We start from the raw sequence: 21,717 nt of genomic DNA, 5'->3' as shown, positions 1-21,717 counted from the left end.
TCAAGCACCATGATTGGTATTTGCAACTCTGAAATCTCCTGTGTTGTTTGCCTTTCCTCTTCCTGCTGTTATTGATTGCAGACGTTTCCATGCAAATAGGGTGTTCACCCTGTAAAATTAGCCTGCTCCTCTTCCCCCCATGATGAGTTTCTACCCCAGCCCTGCTGGACCTGGCAACCTACACAAAATCCCTTTCCTGCCATGGGATAATAGTAAAAAAGGCTGAAGAATATTTGGAGGGGTAAACACAGAGGAAACTTTTTCACTGAAGACAATCATAAACACACACACACACACACACACACACCTCACAATATTTAAATTTAATTTTAGAACTGAATATTTTAATTACTCACAATTACAGAGATTTTCAAGGTGATTTACAAAAGCTAAGGTCCAATTCGCCATTTATTTTTCTAAAGAGTTAGACATCCATCTTCCACAAGCTGAAAAGAGGGGTATATTATAATTTACAACTGCCAGTAGGGTTTGTGTGAGATACTGTGCATTCACCTGCTGGTATTCCAGATGTGGTATTTAGCAAATGCATGTCAGCAGAAGGGGTTTGATCACATGAAGCTGGAGCTCAAACTGATCTCATCTCACCTGAAGCGTCTCTGCCTGGTGTCTGACTTGACACAAGACCTGAAAAACAAGAGTGGGGATTATTTTACCTAAATGTGGATGTCTGCAGTGGGAATGTATGCACCTGACCTTAGGTTCCCACTGGATCATGAGCCACAGCTCATCTTAGATGCCCAAGGGGGCTGCCATGACCAGCTCAGGCAGAGAACTGGGAAGGGAAACATAAAGATCAAAGGAGTAAATCCTGTCCCAAGCATTGAGAAGATTCCTCCTGGCCACTAGCCCTTTTCCCGAGACCTTCTCATTCTTTACTGTGAGGTTGCAACAGGTTGCCCAGAGAAGCTGTGGATGCCCCATCCTTGGGAGTGTTCAAGGCCAGGTCTAGGGAAAGGTGTCCTGCCCATGGCAGGAAGGTGAAATGAGAGGATCTTTAAAGTCCTTCCAACCCAAACCATTCTGTGGTTCTATGAAATGACCATGAGGTATGGTGGGGCTGAGTTGAGCACCAAAAGCTGTTGATGGAACAGTCAAAGCTCAGAAACCTATTCATGGCTTTGGGCAAAATGCTCCACTCAGGCTCATTAGCAGTACAACCACATGTTGCCTGCCCAGCTGCCTCTGCCAGGGAAACTTTCTGCTCTTTCCAGGTCTTATCAATAGCTGTTGTGTGGAAAATGAGCCTGGGCAATGGGAGCAGGGAGTATGGGTCACAGCTGGCTGTCTCCTCCTGCCAGGACAGAGAAGAACACCTTTGCTGCCATACTGTAGCTGGCTTTTACAGCACTGCTCTACTCTCAGCTTCAAGCATGTCCTGCTGAGCTGGCTCATCTCAGCCAAAATCTCCTGAGCTTGTGGGACAGTCAGCCTTGCCTGAGTGGGAGTGTGGATACAGCTCACCAGGCTCCAGATACTGCTGCTTCTCCTGCTCTCCAGAAATTGTGGCAGAGGAAGAGCTCAGTACAGTGGACAGGGCTGCTCATTGCTCTCAAGAAAAGATGTTGGATGGTGTTTGAGAGCTGCCCATGGAATGTCTGCCCTGACTGCTGACTGGTGCTCAGCCCGGCTGGGATCTGGGGGGATATGTTAGATATGTTAGATATGTTAGATATGTTAGATGCCTGGTGCTGAAGGCTGAGGGTAGTCAGCCCCAGGGGGTCTGTGCGGCACCATGGAACTGCATCAGCTGGGTCTTGCCTGTAGATCTGGAGACAGATCTTTTCAGGGGATATCAGCTACTTCAGGCATTTGTCAGAAGAGTTCCCTATATAAAAATAGATAGATAGATAGATAGATAGATCGATAGAATATGATATATATATATATAGATGATATAGATACAGGTGATGAAGAGACCTGAGGATTCCCTTCACTGCCTAATTCTTCCTGGAATGCTTCTCCTCCAGTAAACTCTACCCAAGTCTTGGGCAAGGAAGGGCAGAGAAGAGCTTTGCAGCTGTTCACAGTGGGGCCCTCCATGCCTGTTTCTGGTGTGTTTGTAGCCTCTAATTCATCTGCCATGCACATTCCTGCAGAGCAAGCACTCATGTTTTGCTGTCTACAGAAACAGGCTTGTTTGGAAGCTCCTGGAAGGGAAAACTATTTCTGCTATGTGCCCCCTGACATGTCTTCCCACAGCCTGGATCTGTCTGGTTGCTATAGCCATAAGGTTGTCCTCCTATCACCACTTACACATTACTTCAGGCTGTTTGTACACTACTTTTTAATTTACTGGGCTCTGCTCATGCGACTCAGCCCCTCAAAGAGACACCAAGCATTAGAATCTGGTATCAGTGACTCTGGCTGCAGCAGTGAGGTTTAATGTCATTTCATTTGTCTCTTGTCCAGCAGCTTAAGCCATTATTTGTTACTAACAGGTCAATATTTTAAAGGAATTTAAAGGGAATATTGAAAGGGAATTTGAAAGTGAATTTACAGTGAAATGCATCCTAGCCCAAAAATTGTTTACAGATGGATAAGAAATTAATAACTCCTTTCCATCTAACATACTCTGTCCCTGCTGAGTTGATTCTTTAATTCCAAGAGCAGTTAAGTGTGCATCTACCACAAGTTCCTGAGTCTGTCCCAGTTCCTTCACTGCAATGCTCTTCCAGAGAAAATACACAGCTCTGGGTAAGACAGTGGGAAATTTCTTCCCTTTTATCGGTAGCATTATAAACCTGCTGGGGAAAGGATGTAAACCGGTCAAAAGAGTGTGGTACTGTACAAAAAAAAGGGTTTGTGGTTGAGGAGGAGAACATCCAGAGTGTTCAGGATGACACAATCTCTCTGTTCCCCCTCTTGGCAGGAGGAAGAGAATTCCTCATCCCTAATCGAAACCACACGTATCTACCTCTGACCAGCATTTGTAAGTAGCTACAAGCCCATGCTGGGACTCAGAGCAGCAGAAAGGATGGACCCCTTCCCAGTTTTCCATATGTCACTGCTGCCTGTTACCAGTAAAAGGAGATGTTCTGCCAGCTGGGAGATGGAGGTGTGTGAACAGGTCTCAACAAACAGCACTGTATTTGACAGTGCCACGTGGAGATAAGAGCCCTGAGCCTCTCAGCCCACAGGCAGGACATGGCAGCATGCTGGAAAGCATTTCTGAGTGCAAAGATGCCCCTGCCAGTGCCACTGCCCAAAAGTAGCTTTGCTTTAGTGGTCCCAGCTCAGTCCAGTTTGGTAAAAATCACAGAAACATAGAATCCTAGAACAGTTTGGGTTGGATGGGACATTAAAACTCAACTGGTTCAAACCTGCCTGGCATGGACAGGGACACCTTCCACAAGGCCAGGCTGCTCAAAGCATCAGAAGGAGCCGCAGCAGCAGCACAGGCTCACCTGTGCATAACCAGAGAGGTGCGTGCCTCAGCCTGGCTGGAAGTGACTCACGTGCTCCCAAGCCATAGCTGGCACTAAGGAAAAACTCTTTTTCAGTGGCAGCCACTACACTTCAGGGGCAAACACCCCCCCACAACCCACAGAGGAGCGGGGCACTGAGGGGCTGAGCAAACATTGACTGTCCAAGCCTGCACACAGGTCCCTGCCCATGCTGGGATCATCTGTGGGTTTGTGGGCACTGCCATCAGCAAGAGCCACGAGTGTCCTGCACCCCTGGGTGTGTGCACAGGTACAGCTGCAAGGGCATCTCCATTCAGTCTGTCTCAGCCTCCCTGCCTCCCTCCTCTAGGCCAGGAGTTGTTTATAGTAAACTCTCCATAACTTGTGGATTCAACTCCAGGTTCAGTGTTGCACAAAGACCATGTCCAGTATTCTCCCTGAGTTAGCAGATGTTCTGAACTTGGCATGGAAATGTGTTACTCCCAGTTAAAGAGAATTCATGTGATTAATGATTAATGCTGCTATCTGAATAATTACCTCATTCAGCCAGCTTTTCTTCTGGCTTTGCAAGAAAATGTGCATGAAAAATGAGGACAAAACCCTTTTTCTGTGTTAGTGTGTAGTGGAATAATATTTCTTCTAAAAAGAAGAAAGCAAGTTTGAGAAAACAAGTAACTGAAGTTTCCACAGTGCTTGTGCACACATGTTCTCTCCAGCATTTATCCAGGACCACAGTCCCCCTCAAAGTCCATTAGAGACTGATGGTGCTTGAGGAAAACCTTCCTCAACAAGAATGAGCATTGTTATATGCATTGAAAAATCTAAAGTTTCAGGTCTAGATTATCTGAGCTGATAACCATGCACACAATATTAAATTTCTATAAGCAATTTCTAGACAAAAGCCCCCTTCAGCCAACTCGGTGATAAGGTTTCCTGTGTATATGTGCATGCATATAAGGGAACATTGTTTTAAGGTCTTTTTGTGGAATATATTAATTTATCAGTGGAAATGAAAATACCAATTTTGTAAGAAAAACATTTAAATATTTATATTTTCAGCCAGTATTTTGTCATTCAGGATTTCTTGCTCAGGAGCTATTTTCTAATTTTCTATTTTTTTTACCAGAACGTGTAGACAAAATACATTTCAAGAAAATCCAATCTTGCATTTCAGGAAGGCAATGTAGCAAACCTGATGCCAATCTTGTCAGAAAGCCTCCAAAACTGACCCAAGGAACTGCCATCTGCAGAAATCTAGCCTAGACAGAATAAAATTCACTTTGGGCTGTAGTACAAACCTCAGCCAGATGTATGGGCCAAGGGCCACAACATCTTTTTCAGAGCAGTCATGCCCCTGAAGTCCAAGAGGACATTTCTGATGGGGTTGGTGAGCATAAGGAGAGCTGGTTGAAGATCCTGGTGAGGATGCATTGAGTGGCCAGGTGCTGTTCAGGTGTAAGGCATTAGATTTACTGTTTGGAAGTGCCACAGAGGAGGCACAACAGCCAGGTTGGGCTCAAGATCAGGTATTCACGATTCAAGAAAGGCAGCCCAGCCTTCAGCCCCAATGAGAAAGGCATGCTAGGAATTCCCAGAAAAGGATTTGAGATCAAAACAGAAAATATCTTTATTCTGCTGAGTGGTTCTTTCCTATCGCTGGTGGTTCTGGCTGCACAGTCCAAAGACTGTAAACAAAAATGACTGAGGAGTGTGGAAAGGAGTGTCATGCATGAAAGGGGAATAAACAAGATCTGGGATCTTGATTCTGGGAAAGACTGGGCAGATGGAGAAGCATGTAATAGATGTATAAGAAAATTGTGACTACTATGTAGAAGGAATGGCGTAGGTGGGCAATTGTTCACTGCTTGCCAAAATACAGAAATTGGGGTTATTTCCTGGAAGGATTACACAGAAATTGGGGTTATGTCCTGAAACGATGAGGCAGTGATTTCAATGAAGGGAACGGAGATGTTTTTCAATTGATTAAGGGTGTAATACTCTTTATTTCTGTACTTACATCTTCAATTTGCGAGTGTACATGATCTTCCCCTACCTCTTCCGCTCTTCACGCTGAGCCTCGTCCCCCGTTGCCCGCCTAGGGAACGATGCTGCTCCTCCCGCTCCTCGGTGCCACCAGCCCCGGGGTGATGCGCAGCCCTCTCTGCTCCCCATCCCCGACGAACGAACCCCGGCGCTGCCGCCGTCACGCCCGCCTGGACCGCGACCCTCCCCGCCCCGGCCGGGCGGTGTCTCCGCGGCCCCTGCGCCGCCTTTAAGCTGCGGTGCGTGATGTCACAGCGCTTGGAAGCCGCGGGCGCGGAGCGCGGAGCGCAGGGACCCCGCAGCGCTGCCCGCGGGGACCCCCTGCCCGGCGGGGACCCCCAGCCCCGCGGGACGGGCTCGGCGGCGCAGCATGGGAAGCGTCCAGCTGCAGGACTTCGTGGCGGGCTTGGTGGGCGGTGAGTGATGCCGTGAGCGCGGGTGGGGAGGCAGCGAAGGGGGCACGGCGGAGGTGCCCGGGGATAAAATCCTCCGGGTCACCCACGGTCTGTGCCTCCGCCCGGCGTCTCCAACGGTTTGTTTTGCTTTGGCTCACACGTGCGGTTTAATCCCACTTCCACCGGCGGGATACTTAAAATTCAAGTTTAGAATGTGTGATGCTGCTGTGCGGGGCCGACTTCCAGAGGCTCCGCGTGCCCCCAGCTCCCACCGGCTCTCCCGTCCTTGGCCCCGTGGCTGGAAGCGCTGCCGGGCTCGGAGAGGGCTGGCAGCTCTCAACCCAGGGTTCCCCGTGTCCCCATCCCCGGGAGAGGCACTGCCGGGCTCTGACTCCGCCGTCCCACCGCGGCCACTGGGCCAATGGCCAGGGCAAGGATTGGTCCTGTCTGCTGGGAATTCCGATGGCAAACATCGGGAAACAGGTATCAGAAAGAAAAGGAAGCCAAACCCATAGAGGTGCCAGTAATGGGGCAAGGTTTACCGAACTGAGAAATGTCCACTGGGTTTGCCAGCTGAGAGGGTGACCAGCTGTGCTGCCCCCAGGGCTGCAGTAGGACAGAGGATCTACTGTGGCACCAGCCACCACAGAGAAAACCTCTGTCCAGGTGACTCTTCAGACCCCACACAGGAGCAGGGTGTGAGGTGGCTCACAGGTGTCCTGCCAGAAGCGGTTACTAAGTTAGCTGACTAAAAAACCCAAAACCTCTGCCAAAAGTTTGCGTGAGCAGCTGATTTTTGGATCTCTGTAGCCTGTGGTTGCTCTCTCTGCCCTGCTGCCCTGTGCTGTGGCTGCACACCCCCGGCAACAGGACAGGATGTCTCGGGAGGTGAACAGCCACCAGTGCTCAGCAGCAGTGGCAGCTGGGAGTTTTCGTGCATTGCACTAGACCATGGGTGGTCTCAGGTCCAGGAGGAGAGGGGACTTTTTTTAACACACTCTTAGAAAAGTCATGATGTGTTGACCAAGGACATGATGCTCTTTTCAGTACTAACCCACTAAGAGTCAGAAACCACGTTGTGCCCAAAGCACCTGTGGGTGCTGGTTTGCACAGACTTGCTGGTGAGGACGCATCACAGATTACCCACTCTCCACAAACCCTAAAACCTGCCAGTATTGTTTGCAACAAACACACAAAACCATATCCTGGCACACAGGTGTTCCATTCTCCTGGAGAAGAGGGAAACCAAATTGTGCTCTGTCCTGCCATGAGAGCTCCTGGCAGTGAGTGGTGTGAGTAGGTGGGTGGACGGAAAGAGAATATGGGCCAGTTTCTCCCCAGAGCACCATGGGGAATAAGGTGGGATGGCTGTAAAGATCTATAGAGAGCAGGATCCTCTGTATCTGAATCCTCTCTGACAGGTATCTCTAGAAACTGCTCTTAAAACAGCAAAGGATGAGGAGTTCATAGGTGCCATTAGCAGTCAGCTAGGACATCACTGAACCAGGAGAAAGCACTGCCTTGTGTCTAACAGGAATCTCACCATTCTGAGGCTAAAAATTTGTGTGAGCTTACAGGAGCGCAAAAGGGGTTGGTCCTGGACAGGACATACATTATGACTTCTCCTTCTCCAGCACCTTTGAGATGTAAAGCTGAAGGAATCCAGGAGAGTGTACAAGAAAAGTACTTAAGCTCAGCTTTTAGCTGTTGTCAGGGACAGGGCACCATGCTGGTCATTGCTCTGGCTAGGCCCCTTACAACCGTTCCTATGGCAATCTCTTCTCTCCTCTAAACCCTTTGCATCCTGTCCTGTCACAAAAGCTTCAGTGTTTTGCATAATACTTTGCTTTCATCCCCAGGAATTGCCAGCGTGGTTGCGGGCCATCCCCTGGACACGGTCAAGGTAAAACAGTTTGAACTGTGTTCACATGTCACCACCCAAACCCTCACCAGTTCAGACCTTCTCTCTAGGTGATGCCTCAAAGGACTTTCACTTATCCCAAAGGGGAATTTGGAATGTTTTCACAGGCTTTCTTCCTCTCCAATGTTCATTTTGAATGAGAAACTAAAAGAACTGACTGATACGTGCAAGTTCCTCTCTGGCGAATTAATGCTGAAAATTAACCTGGCCTTACTTAGTGTGTGGTTCACTGAGCAGTTCTGCCAATGTTTTATTGAACTTTGCCACAGACTAGTATTCAAAGGGCAATGAGGGAACTGTACTTGTTTTGCTGCAGGCACATTTTTATGTGTTTTCCTGGTGCTGGCAATGCTGGAAGGGCAGAGTGCTGAAATTGTTATCCCAGGGCTGTGACATACAGTATTTATGGTTCCCACAAGATAATTATTCCTCCAATGGGAGGATTTAGAGAAGTAAGAAGGTATTTGTCAGCATGATGCAGACAAGCCCATGCACACACCAATGCATCCTGACTCAACCGAGCTGACCATCCCTACTGATGCAGAGATAGAGACGAGGATCCTGTTCCTTTCTGGTTTTTTGTTCAGGCATTTCTGGGCAGCTTTCATCACTTTAGCTTCTCTGCCCTTGTTGGGGTTGTTCAGCCTGAAGAATAGAAAGCTCCAAAGAAATCTTATTGTAGCCTTCCTGTACTTGAAGGGGGCCTAAAATAAAGACAGAATTTTTAGCAGGGCCCGTTGCGATAGGACAAGGGGTCGTGGTTTTAAACTGAAAGAGAATAGGTTTAGATTAGATATAAGGAAGTCTTATACAAAAAAGGTGGTAAAACACTGACACAGGCTCCCCAGAGACGTGGGGGATGCCCCATCCCTGGAAACATTCAAAGGCAGGATGGATGGGGCTCTGAGCAACCTGGTCTAGTTGGAGATGGCCCTGCTCATTGCAGGGAGGTTGAACAAGATGACCTTAAAAGATCCCTTTCAAATCAAGCCATTCCACAGTTCTGTGACTCTGTGTTCCCTGCTCTGGTTCAAGCCTGTCTCTGGCACCAGGCAGGACTGCCAGTTGTGGCAAACCCAGAAGTCACTGGTCATGTTTGCACCTTGAAGACTTTGGAGGGTGATGCCGAGCAGGCAGGGCCTAGCACGGCCCACACCACATCCCTGCCCCAGCCATCACAGCCATCCCCTTGCACACAGCAGGCTCTCCTGGGATCAGGAGATGCCCAGCCAGCACTATCCTTTCTGAGCTGCTGAAGTGCTACCAGTCCCAAGGGCATCCCTGCGCAAAGGTGGGTGCAGACGCCCCATGGGAGGAGACAGAAGGCTGCCCACACCACCCAGCCATGGGCAGGGCACAGGCAGCAAAGGCAGGCTCTGCCCAGCATTGCCAAGGCAATCCCCATCTCAGGCTGATAGTCATGGCGTCATTGCCTGGTTTGTGGGGGGTTAGCAGTGAGAATCCTGCTGGGTAACATCGAGTTTCTGGATGCCAAGACAGAGCAAGCCCATCCTTCAGTGGTTATAAAGACAACTGTCAGGCTGCCCCCTCTGCTGCTCTCGGCTTTGGGCAAGGCTTTGCCTCGGGAATACCAAGTAGGCAGACTTGTTATCTTTCCCAATTCAGGAGCAGGAAAGTGGAAAAGAGAGGTTTTGCACAGCAGTAGGCCAGCAAAGGGGCTGCTCAGCAGCATCTGCAGCTGCCAGGGCATGAGGGGTCTTTCCTCATCTGGGGGAGGAGGCAGGACTGAGTATAAGGCTCTGTGGGGTACGTGGCATCTACACCACAGTTCCCATCAAGCCACCTCTTCCCCCTTCAGCCATCTCTTCCCATCGTTGCAGCTTCCATCAAACCCCAGAAGCTGTTTTTTCCTACGTCCTTGCTAAACTTTAAAAGCTGTGTCTTTACTGAGTTTTCATCCTCCTCATTGCATTCATTTCCCCAGAACTTTCCTCAGCTTCTGGGTGTCACCCAATAGCCCTATCTAATCAAAACGTAACAAAAAGGAGAACTTTACAGTGGAATATCCATACTCGTAGTAGCTGACTTTGTCAGAGATGCCAACAGCGATTTCAGTGCCAGATGTTAACAGTTTAGCTAAGGGACATGTGTGAGAAAACCATATTGTGAGAACATTCAGTTGCCCTCAGTTACTCAAAAAATATATTAACTTGAACCTCTAAATACCTTGTTACTGGGTAAAAGAAAAATAACAAGCCCATGAAGGCAAAGTGGAAATGTTCAGGCTAAGATGAAGCCAGGAGGGAACTCAGGGCTGAGCACAGGGGTCACCTTGTCCTAGGCTGCTCAGAGTGCAGCCACCTTCCCCTGGTCCCCCCCAGCCCCGTTATGCCCAGTGTGAGTCAGTGTGCCCGGTCTGCACCCGTGGCCTGGGCCTGCCCGCGTTGCACAGCGTGTGCTGCGAGAGCCACGGCAGCATCTTCATGTACCAGCTTGTTCTGAGGGCTCAGTAAATATTCTGCTTTTGCTGCTGCTTCTCTGTGGCCTCTGGCCAGGCCTGGAGCAGAGCAGGGATGCTCCATGTGTGCAAACAGCTGCATGGAGCCACCCCAGGGTGAGGGGCGAGCCTGGGCTCAGGGGCGAACACAAACCTTGGTCCCTCCTGCTCCTGCCAGGGTCCCATTGTGGCACTGGCAGCCTATTGCAGTGCTCTGGGCCAAAGGATTGTGCCAGATGCTGTTTGCCATCCAAAAGCTCCCACCAGTCATGAACTCTGGTGGACACACATTCCTTTGGGCTTTAAATTCCCAAATAATTTCCTGCTTCACCCTGGTGTAAATCAGGGCAGCACCAGCAGAGCGGAATGGACACTGTCCCTCCAGTGCAGGTTGGCACTGTCCCTTCAGACTTGATTGCTAGCAGCAGTGCTGATAAATAATGCTGTCCCCATTCCCTAAATATATTCCTGATGGAGCATGTGTGAGTTTCTTCCTATAAAAAATAAGCTCTGGCCTCAGCTAGGATGAAGCCCCAGGCGCTGTGGAGTGAACAGTGTTTCCATTTCCTTGTACACCTCTAAGCCCAAAAAATGCATCCCTTGTTAGGACATTTCTAGAGCAACCTTGTGAGCAGCTTGAATGAAAGATGATCTAAATATAAACATATGAGAAGGGGAAAATATGCTGAATCCTATAGGCTTTGTTGTGACTCACATGCCATTTCTTATATCTGTTGGAAGGTGTATAACCAAATTGCTTTCCAGAAATAAAATGTCTTTCTTTTAAATTATGTGAAAATGTATTTTTGAGGGAAGCACGGAGAATTCCTGAGATGGCACTGAATTATTTTAACTTCAATTAGTATCTCTATGTCTTAAAATCCACCTTGCAGCAGAAGGGCCCAGAAGTCTCCCAAAGGAGCTCACCTCTCCTCTCTTTGCAACACATCCCAGCCTTCCCTGAGAGTCTCCAAATGGAGACGACCACATTACTCTTCAATTTCCACAAAAATCAGGCCCCGGCCAATGACAGCACTGCACATCAGCAGCCTGCTGTGCCGGGTCAGGGTGGCTGGTCCAGACTTCAGAGCAGTTCGATAGTCATCAATTCCAGATGTTGCGGAGAGCTTCAGGCTGTGAGTTCTTGCTTAGCCTTGCTTCTGGGAAAGTTCAAGAGGGTGGATGCACATATATCTTATTTTATTGCCCAGTTCTCTTTACGACTAAGGAAGGACTTGCTCTCAAAGCAAAGTACACACTGTTTATGTAGCATGAGCTTTCATTGGGCTGGAAGCACAGGATTTTAATCATGTTTTACAAATGTCTTTTGCAGACTCGTTTGCAAGCTGGACAAGGATATGGAAATACACTCAAGTGTGTTCTCACTGTGTACAGAAATGAGTCTGTAAGTACTTCATTGTACTTTAAATGTGCTGGTAGAAAGTGCAAGTCAATAAATAGATAAATGCATAAAGCAATTGTACAAAATGTTGTTGACACCAGCAGTTATATAAAGACCAATAACGTTGATGCAATTGAGCCTGCAAACCCTTACAGCCTTCTCTTGCTTAACTCTAAGGTAACCCTCTTGGTGATCCTATAGGGAAAAGAGTGATCCCTGGCATGGAATGATCAGTGTCTCCACATGGGTTAGAGCGTTGCATCCACTGGGATTCTTTTGCCTGATCTCACTGGCAAAGGTCTCCCAGAGGGATTTTGCTGACTTTGGTGAAGCCAGAACAAACGCTGTCTATACAAGGAACTTCTACGTGGGTTCCTGTGCTTTCAGCCATATCTTGTATTCTGCACAATCTTCATAAGCCTTTAGCAGCATGAACAAATTTCCTTCCCTCAGCATGTGCAAACAGTTGGTCCCAGGAGACGTCTGCTACTTGTATTTGCATTTCATCCCTGACTATGGCAGGGGATTGGAAAGAGATGACTTTCAAAGTCCTTTTCAACCCAAACCATTCTGTGATTTCTAACCTGATAGACAAGTAGGGGTTTACACTGCTCAGTCTCCTAAGCCCTGCTCCCTTCCCTGGATAGGTGGCTGGCTTCTTCAAGGGCATGTCCTTCCCACTGGCCAGCATCGGCATCTACAGCTCCATGGTGTTCGGTGTCTACAGCAACACGCTGCGGTTCCTCAGCCGGCTGCACCACGGGGACGCGGCTGCCGCGCCGTCGCTCACTGACATGACTGTGGCCAGCCTCGTGGCAGGGGTGCTCTCTGTGGGCATTGGCACTCCCGTGGAGCTGGTCAAGATAAGGCTACAGATGCAAACACAGCCATACACCAAAGGTAGGAAGGAAGAGTTGCTTCTGCCTGTCTCTGCCAGTCCTTGGTGCATACACAGAGCTTTACAACAACTTTTTTTCAAGGCCGGGCTCTCTGCTGCCTCGTGCTGCTGCAGCTGGGCTAAGACTTCCCCCTTTTGCCTGAGGATGGACCCCATCCTGCTCAGCTCAAGGGAAGGGTTTTTATCAGTGGCATTTCCAGCCATTTGGGATCTATAAGGAACATGAGGCAGGTCTGCTCAAGACCAGAAGCTGCATGAACTGTGAGTTCCTGGTGTGTGAGGTCCCCTGGAGATCCCAGCAGCAGCACCATGGCTGCCAGCAGCAATACTAGCTCCCCATCTCCCTCTGCATGCTCTCAGTCCCATATATATTTGCCTATAAACCTTTCTCCATTATTCCACTCTTCTCTGTTCAAAAGCAGAAGTTTCCCATTTACATTTAAAAACCACTGACTTATTTCACACAGGGTGCCAGGTAGCCCAGGTGTGGGCAGCATGGGTCAGGAGGGGACACCAGCAGGATGGCAGTGGGTGGCTGTTCCCTGTCCACAGGCTGCAGGCAGAAGGAGCTGCTTCAGCTCTAGACAGCAGCTGAATTCCATTGAAGGCTGCCAGCATGCAGCAAACCCCAGCAGAGCACATGCACAACCAAATGAAGACATGGAGCAGCTTCAGAGCTGAATAGCTTGGATTTCCGCATTTCACCTTTCTCATGATTACAGTCATGGTGTTGAACTGTGAAATGCTGCCATTTTTCTGTTGCTTTGATAAAACAACATTATGTCCATTTTTAAAGCCTCCATGCGGCTTAGCAACCTAATGCCTTTTACAAAAAGAACTTGGTCTACATGGGAAGGGCCAGACTCTGAAGATGTTAAGGCTTTCAAAGATGTGACTTGGCATAAGTTGAAGTTAAAATTCATGAAAATTGGGAACATAGCCTTAAACTTATTTGGAAATCTCACTGGGCACATACCTATTGGGAGGTATGCCACACATCTAAGAAAAATCTGTCCTGAAGAGTCTAAATGTCTTCTGAAAATGGTCCTAAGTACTCTCTCTTAAAACTTTTTTCCCATGCTATCTGTTGACGCCAGCAGAAGAAAATGGATGGCAGTGACTTCTAATCAATGGCAGTGGGCTTTGGACAGTTGTTCTGTGGCAATACATCTATTTTAACAGTTGTATTTTTTTTTTTTTTTTTTTTGTAGAAAGTGTTAAGCTAAAATCCACAGTTCCTGGATCTCCTGTGTACCGAGGCCCAATTCACTGCTTTAGGACAATCCTGCAGAAAGAGGGGATAGCAGGAGTATACCGAGGCAATGTAGCAATGCTCCTAAGGGATGTTCCTGGGTACTACGCCTATTTCATTCCTTACGCAATGTTCTGTGACTGGATAACTCCTGATGGAAGCATTTCTCCTAATCCCTCCTCTATCTGGGTGGCAGGGGGTGTAGCAGGTAAGCACCTTTACTTCCTCACAGCACTGGCAAAACAAGGACAGGAAGGTTCTCAGGGCAGATTACGAGGGTGACTCAAGGGCCTCCGCATCATCCTGAACATCAGGAGAGGACACGGGACTGAACGACCTTCCTCCCCCAGGGCCAGGTTTTCTGGCACCACAACTGCACTTTATGACTTGACAAACTTTATGGAAGTCGTGTTATCAGACCTTCATTGGGCTCAGTGTCAGTGAAGAGGAGAACAGACACTGCCTTCGTCTCCCTGGATGCCTCAGGGCAGCCTGCCAATCACATTGCCAGGGATACATGGCAGCCAAGATTTCTCCAGAAGAGGACTTCAACCTGTTGGCTGGCCACCAGGAGGGAGTGCAGCTACCCACACCTAGCAGAAGCCAAGTTGACTGTTACTGATCTCCTTCTTTTTTCCATGTGTATGCTTGCCAGTAAGGCCGGCACGTGCATCCCCCACCATGTGAAAGGTCACCCCTACACCCACTCCCGACTTCTTGGCCATTTCTAAATTGCAGATCCATAAAGACAAATCAATCCTTAGCTCAGGTAATGATAATAAAATGCCTTCTCCATTCCTCCTCAAATAAAGAGGCCCCTGGTGCCTCTGGACAGCTTTTCTAGTGTGCCCCAACACTCATGTAGGTTCAGACAAATTCTTGTCTGTCCAGCTGGGCCACAGATTGCAGTCGTGTGCTGATCTTTCCAGAGGCAATGCATCCCACTCAGCTGCAGGCTGATCAATGGAAATAGGTGTTTCTTTAGAGGAATGATAGCATATCTCACTGCGTGGAGCCTAATCCTGGCAGCCTGAGATGCACCTACCTCTTATTCGTATCCTCAGCTCAAACTTTGCTTTACAATGGAATTATCAGAAGACTCCATTTTTTCTGAAATAGTCCCAAGTGGCAGCTCAGACTCTTCCCATGGCATGTCCACGTTCCACCAGAAGCAGCAGCAGATAGATTTGCAATTGGAGAAGCCCCTCTTGGGTTGCCTACATCTGATCAGCAGCATAACCTCCAAAATCTGAATGCTTCTTCCAGAAACCAGGAACTTTCTCCCAGAAACACTGTTTTGGTGCCTGAGCAGGGTGAATGCCCTGACATGAATATCGCATGAATATGATGTGATAGATGAGAGGTCAATTTCTGAGTTCACTGACCTGCGGCCAAAGAAGTATAGAGAAGGAATTATTCAAATACTTCTGCATTTTTCCAGGAGCTGTTTCCTGGGCAGTATGTACTCCAATGGATGTTGTGAAAAGTCGACTTCAGGCAGATGGAGTTTATTTAAACCAGTACAAAGGGACCCTTGACTGCATGTTGCAGAGCTACCAGAATGAGGGCGTAAAAGTAAGTGACATTTGAAGTAAAATCTGGTTATTAGGTATTTAATTGTCAATTAGAAAATACAGTGGCTGTTAAGAACCTGTCTGCAGGGTTGAGAGACAGCTAAAGGCAGTTAGTACTAAATTATTATAATGGCAGTAGGTAATTAGCATGCAGATTCCTTCTAAATCAAAAAAAGTGAGAGTAATAATGCATGTTACACAATAAAGAAATTAATGACTGGGGATCACACACTGTTGGTGTAATTAACTTCAAACAACATTTCATGTTAGTGTATTTAATAATGGATATAATTTGACTTATCATAAATCAGAAGTAGAAAGTCTTACCTCCGTGCTTGCTTCTACAAAATGCAGAGGTCAAATGTTTCCCACTGACTTTGATGTCAATGAACCAATTCTGGTGGGACTGTCTTGGCACTCTGGGTATGTCTGGTCACCTTGGGCAATGCTTTGGTGGAGTTGCTTTGCACTGCACGCCCTCATTTTGCACCCAGGTAGAGTTGATTGTCAGCGTTCCTAAATCAGGATTGCTTCTGTTTCAAACATGAAGAAGGGCTGCATGCCAAAAAGCTTATCCCTCTTTTCTGACTCTGTCTGTTAGTGTAATAAAAGATATTTGTTCTACCTGCAAACATTGCCTCAGTAAAATGTGAATGGCAGGGAACAAGGGTTTGAAGTTTTATTGCATTGCCAAGGCAGGGTTGTGGAAGTAATGTCTTCTGATATTGAAATCAATCTGGATTTATCATCAGAACAGCACGTTGGCTCTTAGCTCCAAAGTTTTAATTTTCACATTCTGTGAGAAATGCAACAAGTTACAAGCAGGAAAATAACCCACAAAATCACAAGTCAGTGTGATTTCAATATTTGCTAACATGCCACTACGTTAGGCTAGCTGTCACAGGAGCCTGTGGTGTGGTTCAGTTTTTGCCACTGAGTGAAAAAAGTCACATTCCTGTGAAGCACAAGCACCTGGAGAGCTGCTGGGGACTGTGCTTGGACAGTCAGAGGGGGAACAGGGTGCCCAGGCTCTACAGTACCTGCCTCGTGCATTCCCCTTGGTGTGCACTTTCAGAGTAGGGTGGCTGAAATGGGAACTTCCATGGGTTTTCCCTTCTCTCTCCATCCTCATCCTCATCCTATGCCCTCCTTGTCCTGCCTGAATTAACAGCTGTAAGGGTTTGCTGCTGGAGTTCTGTACTTCTTGTAGTTTTCCTGCTGTCACACCTGGCACCTGCCCCAAAGCCATCAGTAGGATTGAGTAATAGTTGATAGCAAGACTGGATCCTGCTCTTGTAAGAAAAATCTTTTTAAATGCTGGGAGATTCACGACTGACAAATGGCAAACCCAGGGCTGTATGTTTTCATTCTGGGACAAAGGAACAGCATTCTCAGTGCTGGAAAAAACTGCTTGATGTACACAAAGAAATGCAACTATAACCCTTGTCTTTTTCCAGAGCCAGGTGTGTTCATTCTGATAAGAAAAATTTATGCCTCTGGACTTTTCATCCTAAATCTTCATTATTATTTAACTTGGCTCTCTTGTGTTACTTTATGGATAATGCAAAAACACTGAATTTCCTCCCAGAAACTTCTCTTTACTAACAAAATAAAACATCCCAATAAATCAAATAATATGCAAAATGTCCCAACACAGCAATTTCACATTGCAAGTTTTATCTAAACTATGTGAACATATTTTGATTCTATCTCAAACAAGTCAGCACTATGCTTAGGATTTATTGGACATAAGATAGGATGATTTTTAGTAGAGTTCAGTAATTTCAAGGGAAAAACTGGTTATACATTTAAGTCTAAGGTCTTCTGCTCTTGGGGACAAGATTTTTCATGTTTGTTTTATAATAGCTGTGGGAACTTTGCCGTTATAAAGCCTGGAAAGGGGTTTAATTGCTGATTCTCCTTTTCATGTCTATTGTGAACTTGTGGTGTTTAGATTGGTGACTTGTGGTGATGAGCCGTGGTGGTTAATGGAATGATTTTGTGAGAAATGGGCCAGCAGAGATACTCCCTGCAACCATCATGTTATGAGCAGACTCACCCCGAAGCGAGCAGTTTGTGCCCATCCTCGCACACAGCAGGGTGTGCTGTTTGTAGTGAGGGGGGGTTCAAAGGGACACCAGTTAAGGCCAGGAGTCAGGAGTGACAAGGTTTTTTCAAAAGCACTTTACTGTTCAAGCACTTAAAAGCCACATAATCTTTCACTCCTGTACATGCCAGCATCTTTTAAAAGGAAATATATTGAGCAGAAAAAGGAAATCTGGAAGCTGGTATTTATTATTTTAATTAAAGTACTGGGTTATGTATGGGTACCAAAGTTTGACCCTAGGAAGACTCATGTGAAAATATCAGCTTCTATCAAATATTTTTGCCAAAGGCAGTAGTGAGAGAGTTCTCAGCAAGGTACAGAGGAAGTCTGGTTTTCAGTTGATTGAAAAATTCCTTCTATGCTCAAAGGTGAAACCTGAAAAATAATCCCTGTGACACAGTGCCCGCATGGCTGGGCTGGCTGGCAGCCACACCGCTCCCTCTCCACTTTCCAAACATCTTCTGTGCCCACAGACCCAGCCCCGGGGGTCAGAGCATTTCCTGCATGGAAACAGAGCCTTCTTGTACCCTGGGGTTTGCATAGGGTTTACAAGTTTATGGATGCAAAGGGAAGGAAGGCCAGGTTGGACGAGGCTTGCAGCAATGTGGTCTGGGGGAGTACCCCTGTCCATGGCAGGAGGTTAGAACAAGGTGAGCTTGAAGGTCCCTTCCAACCCAGAGCACTGTGTGGTTCTGTCACCCTATGACTGTAGCTAGGTAGGACAACACTGGAAGACATTTTAGATTTCTTGCTTTCTGTTTTACACCAGTTCCATGAGACCAGCTTTTACCCTTTAACTCTTGTAGCTCTGGCTGGTATGTACAGATGGGGGTCCATAGGGAGCACAGGGCACAATGATACCAAACCAGTGACTTCTGCCATTGCATTCCCGTTCCCCAGTGCCGACCTCAGCTAAGACCAGCAGTGGGAGTGTATCTTCCAAGCAAACCAAAAAGATTTGGTTCTTCAGAATCCCACAATGACTTCAGTCAATGTTTTCTTCCTCTTCTTAAAGCAGTCAGTATATTCTTATGCTCTAACCTTTCTCCATCCCCAACAGGTCTTTTTTAGGGGCCTCATGGTAAATACAGTGCGAGGATTCCCATCGAGTGCAGCCATGTTTCTTGGCTACGAACTTTCTCTCAAAGCAATGAAAAGATGCCAAACTGAGACCAATCCCTAAATCCCAGGTCAGGCCCTCTAGCTTTATTAAAATTACAGAATTAATCTTTGAATCCAATAGGGTTGCAATTGCATAGATCCTCTGAAAGTCATATTACTTACATGGGTACCTACACCTGAATAGCCAAACACAATTTGGGTCCATGGGATTCCGAGCAGACAGCAGATGTGCCAATGGATTTTAGTTTCAGTCTACATCTCCTGAAGCTTCACTGTAACCCGTTCTGATTGTTGTGATTATTTTAATTAATATCAATCAGAAAAAAAAATTGAAAGCAGAATATTCTCTAAATTAATAATTAATAATTAATAAAATTTATAAATTTTGAAATATTATTTTTACTGTAGTCCCTGCACAGTATTCTTTCTTCCCTTGTTCTATCCACAAAGATATGAAATTAAGCTGTTTCGAAGTGCCTTGACTACCAACTCACTGTTTCACTCTTTCCCTCATTAACTTAGAGTTGCATAAAGGAGCAAGATTAAAAATACCTGATTAAAGAACCTTTTTTAGCAGCTAGATACTCAAGATTTTTCTTGGAAGTCTTTGCTGTTTTCTGCAGTACTTCATAAATCTCCTTCTTTCTTATTTCAAAAGTGTTGCCGAGAAGACCAGAAAGTCTCCTACTTTCCTGAGCCAAATCAGCAGTGTGGTGTTGGTGAGGGCTCACCTGCTCTGACTGAAGACTCCCATCCTGCACCTACAGCAACTGCTGTGGACACGTAGTCCATGGAGGACACTGAAAATCACACACAAAAGCTCTATCAAATCCAAAGACTATTTTATTAACAAGTCTTTCACTGTTGACTGAGAACAACTTAATAATTCTGGTGGTGGTGGTGGGCTTCTTCATCAATGACATTTTTCCTATTGAACCAGGAAGACGACTTACTTCCCTTTCCCAAGGGATGTACCCAAACCCAGCCCACCTCACATCACCAAGGCAGTGTCTTTCGTATAACACGGCATTCCAACATTAATTTTTTTTTGTGAACAAGGAAAGGAGGAAGTGCGGTGGGTACACAGGTGCTTTTTCTGTAGGAAGGTCTGGATTCCCACCAAATCCTAGTTTGCTTTCAGGTTCAAAGTGGGTGACTCCTCACATACAAACGCTCATGTTCTACAACACAGTTTGGCACAGTTTAACACATTATCATGAAAAATGTGAAAGGTTTCAACAAATTCAGTCTGTTATTCAAGGTATAAATTAAATTGAGAAACAGGAGTATGTTAAATTCAGAGACTAAGCTGCTTTTTTTAATACAGAAAACAACAAAACAAGTCTGCATTTCATATAGAAGGCTGCCTATTAATTTACACAGCTTGCCTGGTGCAGCCCGCCAGGGACCAGCTTGAGGTATCTCGTTAGACCTTCTGAGCTCCCTGACATGACCTGCCAGCTGCCAAAACGTGCAGACATCACTTTGTAGCCTTGAGCAGACCAACACCAGAGGAACTCTCTTTAGGACAGTATATTTCAGACCTCCAGCTCTTTGCTGGAATCCCACTGAGACCACTGGGGCAGGCCCAGTCTATCTTTGGTCTACCTCAGCCTCTCAGTTATTCCAAGATCTTTTACATCATGATTATTTCTGTTTATGCTGTTAAATATCCTTATGATTTATTTTCTAAGCATGGAGCTTTTGATGCCAAAGCCCAAGAAGAAACAGCTTTGCTGCAACAAGAGGACTCTGGTGGTGCTGGCAGGAGAGGCCAAGGGGTAACTGGCTCACATGCAGAGGGACACACAGCATGCAGGAATAATCTAGGACAACACTTCATCTGGGAAATGTTCTAGAGGAACAGTTCTTCCTCTGGAGAAGAGCTCTGGGGGAAAGGCCCAGTGATTGCAGTTTCAGGAGATGCCTTCAAAAAAGGTTTTTGAAGACAATGTGGAGCAGCTCTCCAGCTTTCCTTCATAAAAGGAGAAGAAAACAGAAACTCCCATGTCCTCTTCCCTGGATGAATGGAGGAATTGGTCACAACACTTGAAGATCTCAGCAGAAAGTGCCTAAAACTTTGGTTCTGTAGCAGTACTTGGAAACGAGGTCACCTTCCTTGGGCTCCTCATCACTGAGGCCCAGATTAAAAACAGAAGTGTGGATGCTTTCAGAACTGGCCTTAAAATGGTGAATAAACAGCTGGTGTTGCTTCATCTCAGGACTTGCAGGTGAGAAGGCTCACAGTGCCTTTGACCTTCTTGAGGACACATGGAACTGTTTTTGACAAACAATATGGAAAAAAATTGATGAGCCTTCACGCAAGTATATGTTGCTGGCTGCATTTAAGGATTCATCCTTTCCATGTTGCCTATTTTAAGGCATGTATGTAAAACATGTTTTTTAGATGGATAATACTGTGTCTCTCCAGGGATAATACTTAGGCAGACTATTTTTATAATGCAAATAAGTGTTGTGTTTATCTGCCTGCATAATGTAAAATGGACCATGAATTAATTAAACTGATGAGTTCACAACAAGCTTGTGTACCTGCATGATCCTGCCGTCATGGTGCCCAAGTTTGATCCATTCAGTGCTCTCTGGGTGTAAAGCCCTGAGACCCACATTGGAGTTGCATGGTGATATTTCATTATATTATTCATCCAATTAAACCAGTTTTGAGATGGGAGCCCAGGATTTGCCTGGACAAAACTCTTGGGTAGCACACACCTGTCAGAAGGAGCTGTCAGGGAGAGCCATGGGCACCCTGGTGTGGAAAGGGAGCAGAGGGCAGAAAGCTACTCTATATAATATAAATATATATAATATAAATACAAAATAATGAAGAGCAAGTGGGAAGTGAATATAAAGCTTTGGCCACTTGATGGCATCCTCATCCCTGGCAGGGCATGTGCTAGAGCTGCCGGGCAATCCCTCTGTGTCTTGTCCGTTCAACCCCGAGTCCAAGTCTGCTGCCAAACCAGAACACATTCCCTTCCCCATGGGCAGCCCCCCACTGGACAGCTTCTATATGATTTTGGGGTGACCCTGCCTGGCCAAAGTCTGCCTTGGTCTGGCAGCACTGGAGGGAAGCCCTGGACACACTGGTTAATCAGTTTG

At 46.6% G+C, this 21,717-nt stretch overlaps 1 protein-coding gene across 2 annotated transcripts; it reads left to right on the top strand.

Moving 5' to 3' along the window:
* The first annotated feature begins 5,744 nt into the window (after positions 1-5,744).
* SLC25A48 (solute carrier family 25 member 48) lies at positions 5,745-21,125 on the top strand. 2 transcript variants are annotated; one of them, XM_048320328.1, is made up of 8 exons: positions 5,745-5,884; positions 7,723-7,766; positions 11,576-11,647; positions 12,292-12,544; positions 13,754-14,002; positions 15,236-15,369; positions 18,536-18,665; positions 19,256-21,125. In XM_048320328.1, the coding sequence occupies exons 1-7, from the start codon at positions 5,839-5,841 to the stop codon at positions 18,656-18,658; spliced, it is 921 nt and encodes a 306-aa protein (XP_048176285.1). In that variant the 5' UTR covers positions 5,745-5,838; the 3' UTR covers positions 18,659-18,665; positions 19,256-21,125. The 2 variants fall into 2 exon arrangements, with proteins under 2 accessions (XP_048176285.1, XP_048176286.1); XM_048320329.1 differs by lacking the exon at positions 18,536-18,665.
* Positions 21,126-21,717: the final 592 nt, after the last annotated feature.

This window comes from Corvus hawaiiensis, chromosome 15 (assembly GCF_020740725.1).
Source record: "Corvus hawaiiensis isolate bCorHaw1 chromosome 15, bCorHaw1.pri.cur, whole genome shotgun sequence".
Classification (NCBI taxonomy): Eukaryota; Metazoa; Chordata; class Aves; order Passeriformes; family Corvidae; genus Corvus; species Corvus hawaiiensis.
The sequence above is the reverse complement of the archived record's forward strand: the minus strand, read 5'-3'. Positions and strand labels throughout refer to the sequence as shown.

Bases quoted from the DNA above. Each gene is read 5' to 3' on its own strand.
- SLC25A48 (XM_048320329.1), top strand. From the start codon at position 5,839: ATGGGAAGCGTCCAGCTGCAGGACTTCGTGGCGGGCTTGGTGGGCG. The intron at 14,003-15,235 runs GTAAGCACCTTT...GCATTTTTCCAG, and splicing joins GGTGGCAGGGGGTGTAGCAG to GAGCTGTTTCCTGGGCAGTA. The intron at 15,370-19,255 runs GTAAGTGACATT...TTATTTCAAAAG, and splicing joins ACCAGAATGAGGGCGTAAAA to TGTTGCCGAGAAGACCAGAA.